Source organism: Mesoplodon mirus (assembly GCF_964341445.2).
Source record: "Mesoplodon mirus genome assembly, chromosome: 7".
Lineage (NCBI taxonomy): Eukaryota > Metazoa > Chordata > Mammalia > Artiodactyla > Ziphiidae > Mesoplodon > Mesoplodon mirus.
Genome location: NC_138983.1, coordinates 96033784 through 96050299, shown reverse-complemented (window position 1 = coordinate 96050299; position 16516 = coordinate 96033784). Strand labels below are relative to the sequence as shown.

Genomic DNA, 16516 nt, shown 5'->3' with positions numbered 1-16516 from the left:
TGCCCAGTTACAAATCTGGTAAGTGATAGGTCCAAGATTCGAACCCTAGCTGTTGGACTCCAGCATATTTTCGTTTTTGTAAAGTTTTGTTTTCAAAACATAATCTACATCTCGAAAAGAGCACAACTGATAAGTGTACGCTTGAAGAATTATCACAAAGTGTATGCACCCACCCTAACCAGAACCCAGAACAAGAAGCAGAACATCACCACCCACCCCCGCCCCTCCGAGAAGACTCCCTGTGCTCATTCTTGTTACCCCCTCCCGCTTGTCTGACTTCGAATCATAGATTAATTCTGCTTGGTTTTGAACTTCATGGAAATGGAATCTTACAGATTCCATTTGCTGCCTGGTTTCTTTCACTCAACTATGTGAGGTTCGACCACGTTGTCTGATGTACCTGTGGTTCATTCATTCTCACTGCTGCATTGCATTACACTCCGTTATCTATTCCTGCAGAACAAATTATGGCAAACTTAACGGATCCAAAAAACACACACTTATGTCACAATTTCTGTGGGTCACGAATCCGGGCACTGCTTAGCTGGGTTCTCTGCTCAGGGTCTCTCCCAGGCTGCAATGAGGGAGGTGGACAGGGCTGGGGTCTCATCTGAGGCTCAGCTGGGGAAGGATCCTCTTTCAAGTTCATGTGGTGTTTGGCCGGATACAGTTCCCTGAGGGTTGTTAGTTAGTCTGAGGGCCTCACCGCCTTGCTGGCTGTTAGCCAGAGATCCTGCACTGTTTCTTGCCATGTGGGCCTCTCCATAAGGTGGCTTGCTTCATCAAAGCCAGTGAGAGTCCATAGAGAGAGTCTCCAGGCAAGATGGAAGTTACAATCTTCTGTAACATAATCACAGAAATGACATGCCCATCACCTTTGCAGCATCTACTGATTAGAAATAAGGTACAGTCCTGCCTACTCTCAAGGGGAGGGGACACAGAGGTGTGAACACCAGGGATAATTGGGGGCCGTTGTGTATGCCTTTTGGTCTGCACATGTGCACATATCTCTTGGGTATATATCTAGGAGTAGAATTTCTGGGTCCCACATACGTCCCGCTTTACGAGATTCTGCCAAACATTTTTCCAAAGTGCAGGTACCCTCTACACTCCCTCAGCAGGCTGTGAGCTTCCCAGTTAGAGCACATGCTTTCAATACACTCCTCCCCTCTCTCCTTACAGAAGGGGTGTTTGAGCTGGGGCTCTTTGGGACGACAGGTCCTAATTCTGGCCCCATGTCAGAATCACTGAATTCCCGGGCCGCTTCGCCAGACATTCTGATCATTTGAGGGCTCAGATACAAACTGGAAGGTCCACTCCATGAGGCGCGGATCCCTGTACCCTTGGTGCCCGGAGCAGTACCTGGCAGCAGTACCTGGCAGGTACCAGGTAGCTGGCACTCAATAAATGTTTTTTTGATTAAGTGAATGAGTTTAGGAACTATTGTTCAAGAGATGGGCCCCAGGGCGGGTATAAGCTGTTTAAACGGGAAGGAAACTTTGTTGTGTCTGAGGCTGTGTGCATTTTTCTGGGAAGAGGGCTCAGAGCCTCAACCAGGTATGTCCCCAACAAAGGTTAAAGGCCGCTGTGATTGGCTACTGTCTGGCTTAGGTATTTTATCACATGAAGAAAGAACTGGTCCCAGGGTTGGAGGCATGGGAATTGTGGACAAGGTCCCATGGTCCTTAGAAGTAAAAAGCGAGACAGTGCTTGCCTGGGGTGGCTCATAAACTGACACCTTGCTTGTTTTGACCTTTGACCCATGGTAGTTCTTTTGGTACATCTAGCCACTGCCTGGCCTCCTGGGACCCTCCCTGTGTCTGTCTGTTGAACAGAAAATTCCAGAAGGCCTCGGTGCCCTGAGTTTCCATCAGGGGCAAGCCAACATGAGCCTTAGCTTTTGAAAAACCCCTTTCAGTGAATAGAAAGCCTCCCCATTTATCTGGTTTGAGATGACCTCATCCTTTGTCACCTTCTCTCTTGTTTTCTGGAGGTTGCTCAGCGTCTTCCTGCTGTCTGCATTCTTTTCTCATGTGAACAGTGCACCTATTTTGGGCATTTTGTCATTGTTGTTTTGGGTCATTCCCGTCACACATTTTTTATATTCCTTTCCAGTCAGATCAACCTCATGCCTCTCTAGACATTTCTTCTCAGGTTTCCTCTGAATCATTTCGTTTGGTCTAAATATGTCCAGTGTTTCCTCCTTCCTCACTGCACTCCACATAGACCCTCTCTTTTCCCCGGAATAACTGTTCTTTTCTTTCGAATCCCTGACCCAAATCCTCATCTTTCACCATGTTTTCTGACTTCTCCTAAGAACTGATTGTTTTTTGAAACTTAAGCCTGAAATATCATCCCTTCTAATCTGCGTCTGAATTTGGATCACGGTCAAGAAGCAGGGGAGACAGGAACGTGGCTGGGTAATTAGGATCCTCAGCAGAAAGGCTGAGTGTTCATCGGTGGTGGGGGGGTGGTCAGAGGGGCCTGGGGATGGAGGGAGAGGTATCTTCTTCTGCCTCGGGTAGGGCTTAGGGTGGGGTTGTCAGGAAAGCGCTAAGAAAAAAGGAACCATTTGACTTGAGTTTTGAGGGAAGAGTAGGATTTCCGGAGGCAGAGCAGGGAGAGAAGAGGATGGTCCAAGGAAGGAGCAGTGGGAATGGAGGCTAGAAGATGAGTCATCAGAGAAGTTAGGGAAAGGAGTACAGAAGGAGAGGGGTGGCCAGGTGCTGAGACCGCAGACTGAAGGTCCATGGTCAGCCCTCAGATATGTTTGTCTGGCTTTCCCAGTGTGTTAAGACTTTTAATTAGTTGCTGAAGGGAGAGGCCTCTTTCTGTGGAGTGACAGAGAAACCTATTCAAATTGTCTTCAGCATGAATGCAAATTCACTGGTTACCAAAAATGAAAAGTCTAGAGGGAACCTCTGGGTTCAGGCTCAGATGATTTCATGAGGCCTTGGCCTCTCTCCAGCTCTCAGGGATTCTTTGAACCATGTGGATCCAACCTTAGACAGAATCTCTGTATAATGGTCACAAAAAGGCGGCCGAAGCTCCAGCCCTTACATCTTCTCAGCTTTGAATTCCATAGGGAAGCATAAGAGTCTTTTTCCTAAGCTTCCCTCAATGGCCTCACTGTTTCTCATTTTCTCTGGGTGGGTCACAAGCCCATTGCTGAGCCAATTATTGTGGCCCAGGAGACTGCTCTGATTGGCTGAGCTTGAGCCACATGCCCAGCCCTGCAGCCAGAGGTGGAATCAACACCATCTCTGAGAAACTGGACTAAGACTAGGAGAAAGGTGCTGTCCCCAAAGGGGGATCATAACCCCATAATATTTTAGAAGAGAGGTCAATTGCTATTAGGTGACAAAAACCAGATGTCTACCACAGTAGCCAACATGTACAGCTCATTGACATCTGGATTTATGCCTTTTTTTGGGAAAATGGGAATATCTGGCAATACCTGGACTCTCTTCTTGTATATAGATCAACAATCTGCTGGGGCTGAGAAGAGGCTCCCTCTTTAGATACAGCCTATGTTCTGCCTGCCCAATTCACTGCTCATATTTCCTCGCTGGCTCCTGGAAGCACTTGAATTTTTATTGCCAGCATAATTTGATTCTGTAAAGAAATCTGTTTTTCCCACCAGAATGGAAGAGCCAAATGTACAGGGGTCAAATAGCTCTCCTATGCTCCCACAAACTCCTGAGGACAAATGCCTGGCCATTTTTGATAGTCTCATTCCTTGCTCATTTTAAAAGCCTTCTTTAAAAAAAAATATTGAATACATAGTGATTTTAGAATCTGTTATCTGATAATTCCAACATCTGAAATCTTTGGGTGGGAGTGGCAGTGGGGTGGTGTCTCAATGTCTTGTTTGTTGTTTCTGCTTACTCTGGCTCATACTGTCTTATTGCTTGGATGTTTAGTAATTTGACTGTGATCTCATTCTTGATTGAACTTAATCTGTGGGAATCCTGAGGGGTCTGATTCCTGGCTGCTTTGCTCTCGGAAGTCTTTTTTGTTTGTTTCAGCTGGAGGCCGGGGATGCTAATAACCTCTGAACACTGACATTTATTTCCTCAACTTGGGAGTTTTCCCACTGAATACATGGAGTATAAACTTGAGCCCCAGACCCACGTGGTTACAAACCTTCAGGGTGATCATCATCATCATCAGTATTGTGGCCATTATTAGTTTTCCCCTCCAGAGCCACATTGAAAACTACAGGTTTTCATAGGCTCCCCTTTCTGAAAGTCCAGAAAAAAAAAGTTTTTAAGCCCTCCTCTTGCCAGGGTGTGGAGCATCTTTGAGGGTGCCAGCTTAATACAGGCATCTTAGACTTGGTTAGCTCATTTTTCAAGGCCCAAGGCTTAATCTCCCCTTTCCTGCACTTACTAAAGGCAAATGGCTTCCTCATTGGCTTATGCTTTGGTTGTAGCTCACTCTGTTTGTGTGTGTGTCTGTATGTTCCTTTGAGATTGCCTACATAAAAATTGTTTTTTATTCTGGGATTTTGGAAACACACACAAAACTAGGGAAGCCTGTGATTAACTCCATGTATTCATCATCCAGCTTCAACATTTTCCCAGTGTTCTCTCATTCTTTTTTCTTCCTTTTTGAGTTTTTTTCTAGGTTAATTTAAAGCAAGTTGTGTCATTTCACCCATAAAGACATCCTAACTGAAAGGACTTTTTTTTCCTTTACATTATCCCCGCCTTGACGTGATCACAGCTAAAAATACTTATAATCATTCCTGAATATCATCTAATATTCAGTCCATGCTCACATTTCCTTGATTCTCTCAGAGATATCTTTTTTACTTTTATCTTTGTTAGAATCAGGATCCAGACAAGGTCCACACATTACACTTGGTTGTTATGTCTCTGAAATGTCTTTAATTCTGTAACAGCAACTCCCCGCCCCTGACCTTTTTCATCCCCCAGCCACTGATTTGTTGGAGAAACTGGGTCTTTTGTCCTGGAGAACATTCACATCCTGGATTTGGCTGATCACTTCTTCTTGGTTTCAGTTAACTTGTTCCTCTTTTCCCCATGTTTCCTGTAAACAAATAGTTAGATCTAGAGGACTGAGGAGATCAAAGTCTTTTTGTTGTCCAGACGCCTTCATAGGCGGTACTGTGTGATCCATCCTGCATCACACAGTGAGCACATAATGTCTGGTCATCCTGTTTTTAACGATATTGAGATTGAATGGTAGGTCCAGTGCTAACAGACTGAGCCATCCATTACAAAGTTCCCAACGGCTTTTTTTCCCCCAATAATTAACATTTTTAATTTTTAATTATGGTAAAATATACATAACATTTACCATCTTAACCATTTAAAAATATACAGTTCGGGCTTCCCTGGTGGCGCAGTGTTTGAGAGTCCGCCTGCCGATGCAGGGGATGCGGGTTCGTGCCCCGGTCCAGGAAGATGCCACATGCCGCGGAGCAGCTTGGCCCTTGAGCCATGGCCGCTGAGCCTGCGCCTCCAGAGCCTGTGCTCCGCAACGGGAGAGGCCACAACAGCGAGAGCCCTGCGTACCGCAAAAACAAACAAACAAACAAACAAACAAAACACACAAGTGGCACGGAAGAAGCCAGAATCTTGAGAATACCTGGGCCCAAGGAAATCTTGGAAGATAGTGAGTTAAAGAGAATAGTGAGGATAATGACGATGGTAGGAGAGCATGTATGCTTTGTGGTCCTATGTGCTAAGGCTTTTGTATACAAGCTCCCATTGGGAAGGCTACGAGCTAGGTGCCATTTTTATTCTCATCTTAAAGAAGAGGGATCTGAGCTAATTAAGCAGAGGGAAGGTTAGGGGCTTTTCCTGGCTGAGACCACAAGACACAGCGGTGGTCACGCCCCCTAGCCAGGACTTGATTGGCTGGAGATTTGATTGGCAGGAGAGCTGAGCGGCTTCTCCTGCCAGAAGCAGCCGGTGCCCTTCAGCCTTTCTTCCACTTCAAGCCCTAACAAAGGGCTTGCGTGCTTCCCAAGTGGCAACTTCTGTGCATTTAAAAATTTCCTCTTGAAAATCCCAGCCTTAGCCCATTCACAAAAGGTATCTGGGTCCTTTCTTGGCCGTGGCCTAGTCGTATTCACCAAAGAGAAGAGCGCGTCCCATAAGAGCTGGCGGCTTTGGGAGGACCGGGGAAGGCGTCAGCTGGCAGGAAGCTCCCTGAAAGAAATAGAGGAATCCCCACCCATCCATGAGCTTCTTATTCTTCCCCCTTAGAAACGGGGCTTGTGATGTGCCAGGCACTGCAGGCATTTTGCCATTTAACCCTCCTGCTGCCCCACGGAGTAGGCCCCTTGCTAACAGTTTTGGTTGCTTTTGTTGAGGAACCTGGGATACAGAGGTCAAGCCACTTACTCAGGGTCATTCGGGGCAGTGGTGGGGCTTGACCCCTATTTGTTTGACTCCAAATCTGGCCTCTGAACTCTGAGAGACACTGCCGGCTTCTCGAGTGATGTGGGAAGTGGATTCGAGTGAGCACGGCCTGGGCAGCGGTTCCCGTCCCTCTGCCACATGGACAGAGCCACAGACCCAGTTCGCTGTGAAGGCCCAGCATCTTATACCAAGTCTCATTTTCACAGCCAGAGATATTAGTGTGGAAATAGGACTTTTGATTCTTGAAAGGTCTGCTTGGTGAAGAGATGGTCAAACATTAAAACTACAAACTCCATTTTTTTGGGGGGGGGCAATTCTGAAGCTTAAGATGTGTAATTTCATCTCAGTGCTTCAACACTGCCACCTCTGTGAACGGGTGAAGAGTTTCAAAGTTTCATACAGGAGGCTAAAAAACTAAGGCTCCTTGTGAAAATACTAAGTGTAAAACTTAGGAAAGAGGAATTCTACTTTCTGTTCTTTTCTGCTTAAAGACAACGAAGATATACTCCCTGGAAGGAACGGATGCCAAGACAGATGTATACAAGTGCCCTTTAGGATCCAGCAAAACTTTAAAATGTATTATTGTTTTCTTCCCGACAAACAGGGATTTCTGACGACATATTAACAACAAGCATGAAATGCAAACCTGAGTCCTGGAGTGAAACCCCCAGGAGCAATGGTGCGATGTATCCAAGGGGGCCACCCTGGTAAGGGAGACACAGAAGGAGGGGGTGTGGAAAAGTGAACATGGGCGGGGGAGGGCAGCAGGTGGGGAGGGAATCCTGTTTCTGCCACTTAGTAGCCAGGGAACGGTACCCTCTGTCAACTCAGCTTTCCCCTCTCTCTAAGGGGCTGACACTTGCCAGCATCCCTTGCGGGTTGATGGGAGAGATGAAGCATGTGCGGTGTGGAGCAGGTGCCTGTCCCTTGGTAAGTCTTTCCCCCAGTTGTGAATTCCACGAATTTGAAAGCTACTAGTTGTAGCTCTTCTGGGGACCCTGACACAGGTTCAGCTTGGCCATTTCAGACCCTTCTCGGCTGAGGGATGTCCAGCGCCAAACAGGCTGGCATGTCCCTTGCGTTGTGTGTGAATGAGGCAGCCCAGGAATAATGCATGTGAAACCTCATTATGTAAATCCTCAGGTTTTCAGTACATGACAATGGCTTTTTGGGGGGCCCTTCTCTGTCCCATTCTGTGGTCTGGTGTCTCTGCTTTGGGACCTAGTCTGCCAAGCCCTGGGGGCGGGGGTGGGCACCCTGGGGAGGGGTGAGCTCTCCAGAGGGCACATCAAAGGGAAAGTCACAACTCTGTCACTGGCCCAGCTCTCCCTGGCATTGCTTGGTGTGAAAGGAAACTATCCTCTGCCTGAGGCAGCCCCATGTCACACACAGACTAAGGCCTGTGATGTTTAATTCAGAGCAGTGAGCACTGGAAACACTGCATCCAGGCTCCCTCAGAGCAGGACGGCCACTTTTCATTTCTGGGGCTCTAAGCCAGAGAGCCTGCTGTCTGGAAACCTGTTGCCTGGAAGGTTCGCAGGATGGAGGGCAGGCTTCTGCAAGGAACTATCTGACCATCACCTCCTGGTTGAGGAGAAGGGCACCCTTCTATGACCTTGGCCTCCTTAGAGCTCATGCAGGCAACAAACACACACATACAAATACACACACATGCCAACACACAGCACATACTCACATGTACACACATACACGCAAGCATGCGTGTACAAATACACAGCCCCAAGTCAGAAAGACTGGAGTACTATTCTGGCTACTCAGAAGAGCAAACCCAAATCTTTATTCTCAGAGAGCTTATTCCTCGGTGTATCCCTGGCACCTGGCAGAACAATGAAGATCAGAAGCGCCGCCTTTAAAAACACTCGGGCTGTTCACTCAACTGATTGTGGTCATCATTGCAGGAGGCAGGGAAGTCAGATCATGATGCTGGACACCCTTAAGCTCAGTACAGTGCTGTGTGTCAATTATGTCTCAATAAAACTGGTAGAAGAAATAGTTATCTGGATAGAAAAACAAGATAAAATACACGAATTATCAAAAGTTAAAAAAATACAGACGAGCTAGACTATGAGTCTCAGAAAGCACTGTTCACAACAGCCAGGACATGGAAGCAGCCTAAATGTCGATGGAGGAGTGGATAAAGAAGATGTGGTACAAATATACAGTGGAATACTACTCAGCCGTAAAAAAGAATGAAGTAATGCCATTTGCAGCAACGTGGATGGACCTAGAGACTATCATACTATGTGAAGTAAGTCAGACAAAGACAAGTATCATATGATATCACTTATATGTGGAATCTAAAAAAAATGATACAAATGTGCTTATTTATAAAACAGAAAGAGACTCACAGACTTTGAAAACAAACTTATGGTTACCAAAGTGGAAATGTGGTGGGGAGGGATAAATTAAGAGTTTGGGATTAACATATACACACTATTATATATAAAATATATAACCAACAAGGACCTACTGTATAGCACAGGGAACTCTACTCAATATTCTGTAATAACTTATATGGGAAAATAATCTGAAAAAGAATAGATATATGTGAATGTATAACTGAATCACTTTGCTGTACACCTGAAACTAACACAACACTGTAAATCAACTATACTCCAATATAAAATAAAAATTAACAAAAAAAAAGAAAGTTTAAAAAAATAGAGGCAAGCTAGACTATGAGTCTCAGAGAGGTTAAGCTGACACATATATATAGAATCTAAAAAAAAAAAAGTGTTCTGATGAACCTAGGGGCATGCCAGGAATAAAGACACAGATGTAGAGAATGGACTTGAGGAAATGGGGAGGGGGAAGGGTAAGCTGGGACGAAGTGAGAGAGTGGCATGGACATATATACACTACCAAAGGTAAAACAGATAGCTAGTGGGAAGCAGCCGCATGGCACAGGGAGATCAGCTCAGTGCTTTGCGACCATCTAGAGGGGTGGGAATAGGAGGGTGGGAGGGAGACACAAGAGGGAGAGATGTCAGGATATACGTATGCATATAGCTGATTCACTTTGTTATACAGCAGAAACGGACACCACACTGTAAAGCAATTATACTCCAATAAAGATGTTTAAAAAAAAGCTGCCTGAAGTCACACAGTAAATGGCAGAACAAGAGTCTAAACCTAAGTCTGCCTAACGCTAAAGCTATTCTGCCACCTTCCTTTGCAATGAGCGAATGCATTCTGTGCTGCCTGGATCCCACTGGGACCTCAGTTGGCTGTTTCTAAAGGGAGCTGAGGGGCAGCCTCAGAGGCTCTGCTCCGAGCAGGGACCTCTCACCTTCTGCTGCCTGATCGCCCTGGTGACCCTCTTCTCCTGGTGCAGCCGCTCTTCCATGTGCACCAGGGCCTCCTTCAGCAGCGCCTTTTCTTCGGCCTCTTTGGAGATGTCGTCCTTCAGCTTTGCCACCTGTGACTGGTACATCTGAACCGACACTTTGCTCTGCCTGAGCACACAGGAGAGACAAAGTCTCTTTTCTCCTCAGCTTTCTCACTCACCACCAATGCTCCTGACCTGGGAGATCCTCAGAACACTTCCATATATGCCTGGCTTCGCGGTTTCCTTATAAGTGGGGGGAAGGCTGAAGATGTGGGGACTAGAGGGCAGAATAAATAGCCCATTGGCTGTGGACGTGCAGCATGAAGGGGGCAACGGTTATGCTACCAGCCCCTCCAAATTTTCCAGAGAGGGTGGGGGAACGGATACCACTGAAAATACGATGGAATTACGAAAAGCACACACATGGTGAAACATCAGACACATTTATAAAAGGTGCACCTTATTCCTTAACAGTAGGGTACTTTAACTGCTGCTTTCTTGCCCAGAGACTTGGGTCCATCAGGCCCTGAGTCACCATCCCGCCTCCCCCCTCCACACCCAGGCCTCTGTCCTCTTGTCCTGGTCCCTACGGGTCTGTAGCTGCCCCGAGGTTTAGCCTGGAGAATGGAGGCCTGGGCCTTTTGCCGGGGACACGGGCCATACTTGAGTTGTTCAATGTCCTTCTCGTATCGTCTCAAAAGCTCCTCTTTCCTCTGCAGCTGGTTCTTGAGTAGGGTGATCTTATCAAACACCAGGTACAGGTCTCTTTGTCGAAGCTGGTGGACTCTCTCCCTCTCTTTTGGGGAGAGGTGTTTCATGGACACGTGACCTGACATATCTTTGATGTTCATCAGAGTCCCGAGGGTTTTGCTCATATCCAAGTACTACGAGAAAGCGTTTCACAGGTAAGAGGCCTGGCCCAAGACCGCTGGTGGCCACTTTGAGGAGGCAAACGTCTAATTCTGTTTCATTCATTTTCTGCAGTTGCAGAGAAGAAACACATGCTTTGCAAATGAGTGCATTTGGGGCTTTTAGTAGGACTTTCATTTTCCCCCGCATCCATTTACACTATGCCTTTTTGAGAATTGGGGGGAGGGGGGGAGGGGGAATGACAACAGACATAAACATTCATTCTTACTACCCAGTCTTGCAAGGAATTGGGCTCTGCAATTTCCAGCCCATGCTGGGATAGGAGATGGGTCTCGTGGAGCTACTGTAACAACTAAAATGTATGTGGAGTTGATGTTTAAACTACCTGCAGGGCACGCAGGTTTGGACAGGAGGGGACTGATGCTGGGTATACCTACCAGCTTTTCACTAAGATCTAAAGCCTCAGCCACATCCGTTTTCCATAACTTCTCAGTGGCCATGATGGACCCTGGGCTGGAAAGGCCATTTTGAGGCTGAAATAAAACAAAAGAAAAAAACTCACTTGGCATTCCATTATGATTTTCTACATCCAGAAGAATAACCCAAAGAATAATGGAAGAACTGGAAAGAATAATTTGAGAGAGTTGATTTTTTATATCATCTTTATTGGAGTATAATTGCTATACAATGGTGTATGTTCGTTTCTGCTGTATCAAAAAGTGAATCACCTATACGTATCCATATATCCCCATATCCCCTGCCTCTTGCGTCTCCCTCCCACCCTCCCTATCCCACCCCTCTAGGTAGACACACAGCACCGACCTGCTCTCCCTGTGTGATGCAGCTGCTTCCCACGAGCTATCTATTTTACCTTTGGTAGCGTGTGTGTGTATATATGTCCACGCCAAGAGAGTTGGTTTTAAATCCAGTCTGACTCTGTGAACTGCTTTCTTTATGACTGTGTTCCTACCCCTTCAGAGCACGACTGCCTTTGAAATGATGCATCACTTGTGCCGTTCTTTGGCCACCGTCTCGTCTGTCTTCCCTTTAGGCCAGTGGTTCTCAACCGGGGGTGACTCTGTCCACCATACCCCCTCCAGGACATTTAGCAATGCCTGGACACATTTGTGGTTGTCATAATTGCTGCTGGCGTCTAGTGGGTAGAGGACAAGGATGCTGCTAAACACCCCACGATGCATAGGGCAGTCTCCCAAACAAAGAGTTACCTGGCTCAAAAAATCAGTACCGCTGATGTTGAGAAGACAAGCTCCAGAAAAATGGGGACCATGCGGCTTTTGCTCACTATCTCCCTCCTTGTGCCCAGCATGGCACCTGGCAACGAGTGGTGCATAGTGGGCATGTTTGTTGAATGAACGAATGAAGGTTAAGTGGAAAATAGCCTCCCTCCTTTTTATTAAAGGAATCTCATTTCGGTGCAGCAGAAACCATACCCTCACAAAATTTGGCCCAACCTTCTCCTAGCTCTGGAAGCTGGTAGGTGGGCATCACTTCAGACCCTTTCCAGAGACAATGCAGATAGTGTTTGCAGCTGCATCTCCCTAAGACCCCAACCAGCCACCTGGCTGCTGGAAGCCCAAATGACTGCATGGAATGGCCACCAGACTGAATAGGGGACCTGATCTGAACGACTACAAATAACCATAGTAAGCCTCCTTAAAAAATAAATTGGCTTTTCATGCTTGCCATGAGCCTCTCTTGGCCCTAGCATTTGTTGGCACTACCCTGAAAACCTCTGAGATTAAAAACAAAACAACTAAAAAACTATAATGGCCCCCAAAAGGACTGTGATAGATAAGAGTGGACATATTTGTCTATGTATCTATGGAGATGAGAATAAAAGAGGGTATCTGAAGATGACAATAAACCGGGCAGATCTGCTGCAAAAAGAACCTGAGATGCTGCTCCGTGTCTTCAGCTACCCTGAGCTGCATCCTCTGTACCTCTCCAGATGCCCCCTCTTTTCCTGAGGGGAGGGTCACTAAGGAAGAGCCTGGGCTACAGGATCCAAGCACACAGTCCCCACCCAGTCTCTGCAGGCTAGCAGACACACCACCAGGGACACACCCCTGGTGTGTCTTCAATCATTATTCTGTGACCTTGGGTGAGGTACTTGACCTCCTGAAGCCTTAATTTTTCTTATCTGTTAAATGGGGACAATAATAGTAACTATGACACAAGGCTGCTACGATGGTTCAATGACATAAGGCATGGAGCCGGCTGAGGTCAACGCCTGGCACACAGTAAGCAGTTCACAGATGTCAGCTATTCTTTCTCCTGCTCTTTCCTTTAATTACTGCCAACCTTGGAGGATTGAGAGTTGGGAGGTTTCCTGCTCTGTGGTGTCAGTGGTGGGATGAGGGCTTGTTGCCAAGGGGAAGGTCAATCGGGAAGCAGGACCATCAGGACGTGAGATCCAGCTGAGCTCCCCATCTGGAGACGGTCCCTCTACTCCCAACCTCAGAGAAGGAAGGTTCGATTTTATCAGGAAGACCAACACGTTTCTGAAGACTCACACCTTTAGACGTGTGAGCAAATGTCTAGAAAAATTGTAGGAGAAAATACTGGTACAGATAGGATGGCTTTATTATGTTTTCCCAAACCTGGTTTAGACCAGCTGCCACAGCAAGCCACGCTGACCTGAGCTGTCCATTGTCATGTGTCAGTCAAACACCCGATCAAACATCCATTTAGGATACAGGGCACCTTCAACCTAACAATCAAATTACTTCTGAAAATCCTGGCAAATACAAACTATGCTCCCTAAGAAAGGAAGGTTTTCTTGGATAATACTCTTTAAATACTGTTTGACAATAATAACTATCATCTATTAAAGTGCTCGCTATGAGCTAGGCACTGGGATAAGCACTTTACATAATGATCTCCTTTAATTTTTCCATCCTCATTTTACAGCTGGGAAATGAAGTCCCAGAAAGGTTAGGAGCCTGCCCAAGGTCACAGAGCTTGCAGAGCTGGGATTAGGACACAGGTCTCTGATTCTAGAACTTGTGTCTTCTTAATCATCATGGCTCCCTTTGGCTGCCCTTTATGTGTTTATGTTTTTCAGTTTATAGCAAAAAGCAAATGTTAGGCAAGCTCATGACATAATGTTGTACATAAGCTTGTTGGATATTTTCTGCAGAATATAACATGTGATGTGAAAAGGAGGGCCCAGAGATTGTCCGGGCCAGCATCAGTGCAATGCTATATCATGCTGTACACGATGGGAAGCCGCCTTTCTATTCAAACATTGGATCGGTGGTACGGCCAGGCACCGATCAGTCCATACAGGTGCCAGCCCATCAGGGAGGACCTGGCCTCGAACCAATGATGTATACAGTGGTGCCAGGGCACACGGCTCGTGTCTGTCCTCATGCCCACCCTCCCCACGTGTCAGTCAATGCAGAGACAAAGTTTCTTTGGTTACCGTTCCGATCTCTACTCTTGAAAAAGTTGGCAAGTCAGGTTTTACATCCAATATTTTCCGAACATTTTTTTCCATCCCGAGGGTCTTTAAGTCTAGAAATGATCCATCCATGTGGTCCTTGTGATCTATAAAAGAAATAATTTACACTCAAAAGAAAGGCTCAGGAAGAAGTTACTGCATGTAAAAGTCACAGCTGCTATTTACTGGACACTTACCACAGGCCAGTACTAATTAGCTCACCATCCTCCCTTGGCAGGTGAGGCATCGAGGCCCAGAGAGGTGAAATGACTTGTCCAAGGCCACACAGCTCATATGAGGCTGCAGCCTCCCAGGGCGGGGGCACTGAGGGGGAACCTTCGGCCACAGGTGTGAGGATGGACTTGAACCCAGGCTTCTGTGTCCTAGCCCAGGGCTCCACCCAGCAGCAAGCTTGGCTTCTTGAAAGCCCTATTCCCTCTAAACAGGGTATTTATCCTGGGAAGTTCCCCAAGGTTGGTCCTTGCACAGCATCCGTCTATGAAAAAGTCCCAGGGGAGGCGCCATCATTCACCTGGTGTGATCACTGCTTGGCTGAGGCCCCACTGGGAGTGGGCACGTGTGGGTATGCAGAGTTGGAGGGGATGGCGTGTCAGAATGGAAGAGGTGGTTGGGTGAATGATGCCTCCCCCCCAAAGATGTCTGGGTCCTAATCCTTAGAGCCTATGAACATTACCTGACAGGGCAGAAGGACCTTTGCAGATGTGATGAAGGTAAGGATCTTGAGATGCGGGCTTATCCTGGATTAGCTGGGGGGACCCAATATAGGCGCATGGGTTCTTACAAGAAGCAGACACAGGGAGTCTGACTACAGACAGACAGAGACGGTGATGTGACAGAAGCAGAGAGTTGAAGGTGCTCCTCTGCCGTGAGCCAAGGAAAGCGGGGAATTTTTATTTCCTCGCCTTTTCCAGTCTAGAGACTAGAAAAGGCAAGGAAACGGATTCTTTCCTAGAGCCTCCAGAAGGAACCAGCCCCTTGCCTTTACCTTAGCGAAACTGATTTTGGACCTTTGGCCTCCAGAACTGTAAAAGAATAAATATGAGTTGTGTTAAGCCCCTAAGTTTGTGGTAATTTGTTAGAACAGCCATAGGAAACTAATATGGGGGGTGAAGGCAGGAGGTAGGATGAGAGGTGGGGAAATGCAGTGCATGTTCTGGAAGAGCTTAATTGGGTTAGAGCAGATGATGGGAGAGGGGAGGAGTAGAGGGAAGAGTCGGGATGGAAAGCTGAGCTCAGTTTGTGGCCAGCCTAGAACAGTAGCCTAAAGAGTATAAACTTGATTTAAACATCACTGAAATGTCACGAGTGTGACCTGTGTGCCCGGCCCTCTGCCAAGCAGTCAACGCATCACCCCACTGTATTGTCCCGCCATCGCCTCCTTTTACACCTGAGGCGGTCGGGCTCTGAGACCTGTGGCTGCTGGACGCCACACAGCTGGCAAATGGCTGAGCCAGGGCTTGGGATCACAGTGGTGTGACTCCAGGATCTGAGTCACTGCTATTTCAGCTTCTGATGGAGCAGTGAGTTGGCTTAATGAAGGGTGATTTTTTTTTTTCAGAAAAATAACCGGGATGTATTAGAGACGAAGGAGCCAGCAACATTTCTCAGCTGCAGCATCTCGACGTGTTGGGCTGGACAGTCCTCGCTGTGGGAGCCATCCTGGACACCGTAGGACGTTTAGCAGCATCCCTGGCCACCACCTACTGGCTGCCAGGAGCATCACCCACCCAAGCTGTAATTATCAAAGATGAGAGGGTTTCAAGAAAGCAAACCGAGAGGGTTGGGTAGGCCAGAGAGAACATGGCGGGGGGAGCAAGCTGGGGCTTCAGTGCAGGGGGGCCACGTCAGTTGCCAAAGAGGCAAAGACAATGTGGGAAGTTGGTGGTGAGCACGCAGGGTGTAATGCACTTCAAGGTCTTAGTGGGACAGGAGTACAAGCAGTAGAAAAGGAGCTAAAGAAGAAGTGGTCCCAGTGAAGATACACCAGCTTGAAGTGCATGTTTGATGACGAAGGAGAAAGATGGAGTGGGAGGCTGTAGACGCTAAAGAAGGAGGTCGTGATTCAGGAGCTTGTGCACAAGGTGGTCTGGGAGGGAGAGAGAAGGGGAGACTCAGGGAGGGAAGAGCTGCATTTGGAAAGAGAACATAGTGAGGGAAGATGGAGGGAAAGGAGGAAAGGTGGGTGTGGAGAGAGACAGGAGGGGAGCTGAACCGGCTCGTGCCTGGGCCCTTGACCTCTGACAATGCCACTTGTTGAGAATTTCCAGCTTGGAAGAGTGAGAATAATAATATTATAATAATAGCTATTCAGTATTAACCACTTGCCGTGTGCCAGGCACCATGCCAGAAGTTTACCACGTGATATTTTCTGATCATTACAAACAGCCCAGCAAGGAAATGTGTTTGCATTTATAGGTG

General features: G+C 47.1%; 1 protein-coding gene across 1 annotated transcript in view; it reads right to left on the bottom strand.

The window, feature by feature from the left end:
- LOC309808893 (forkhead-associated domain-containing protein 1-like) overlaps positions 1-16516 on the bottom strand; it is a gene marked incomplete at both ends in the record, with an annotated part of 407547 nt that overhangs the window by 306845 nt on the left and 84186 nt on the right. The window contains 4 exons of the mRNA XM_082629465.1: positions 9706-9871; positions 10408-10628; positions 11052-11147; positions 14060-14179. Coding sequence (XP_082485591.1) covers positions 9706-9871; positions 10408-10628; positions 11052-11147; positions 14060-14179 — 603 coding nt within the window. The remainder of the gene's footprint in view (positions 1-9705; positions 9872-10407; positions 10629-11051; positions 11148-14059; positions 14180-16516) is intronic.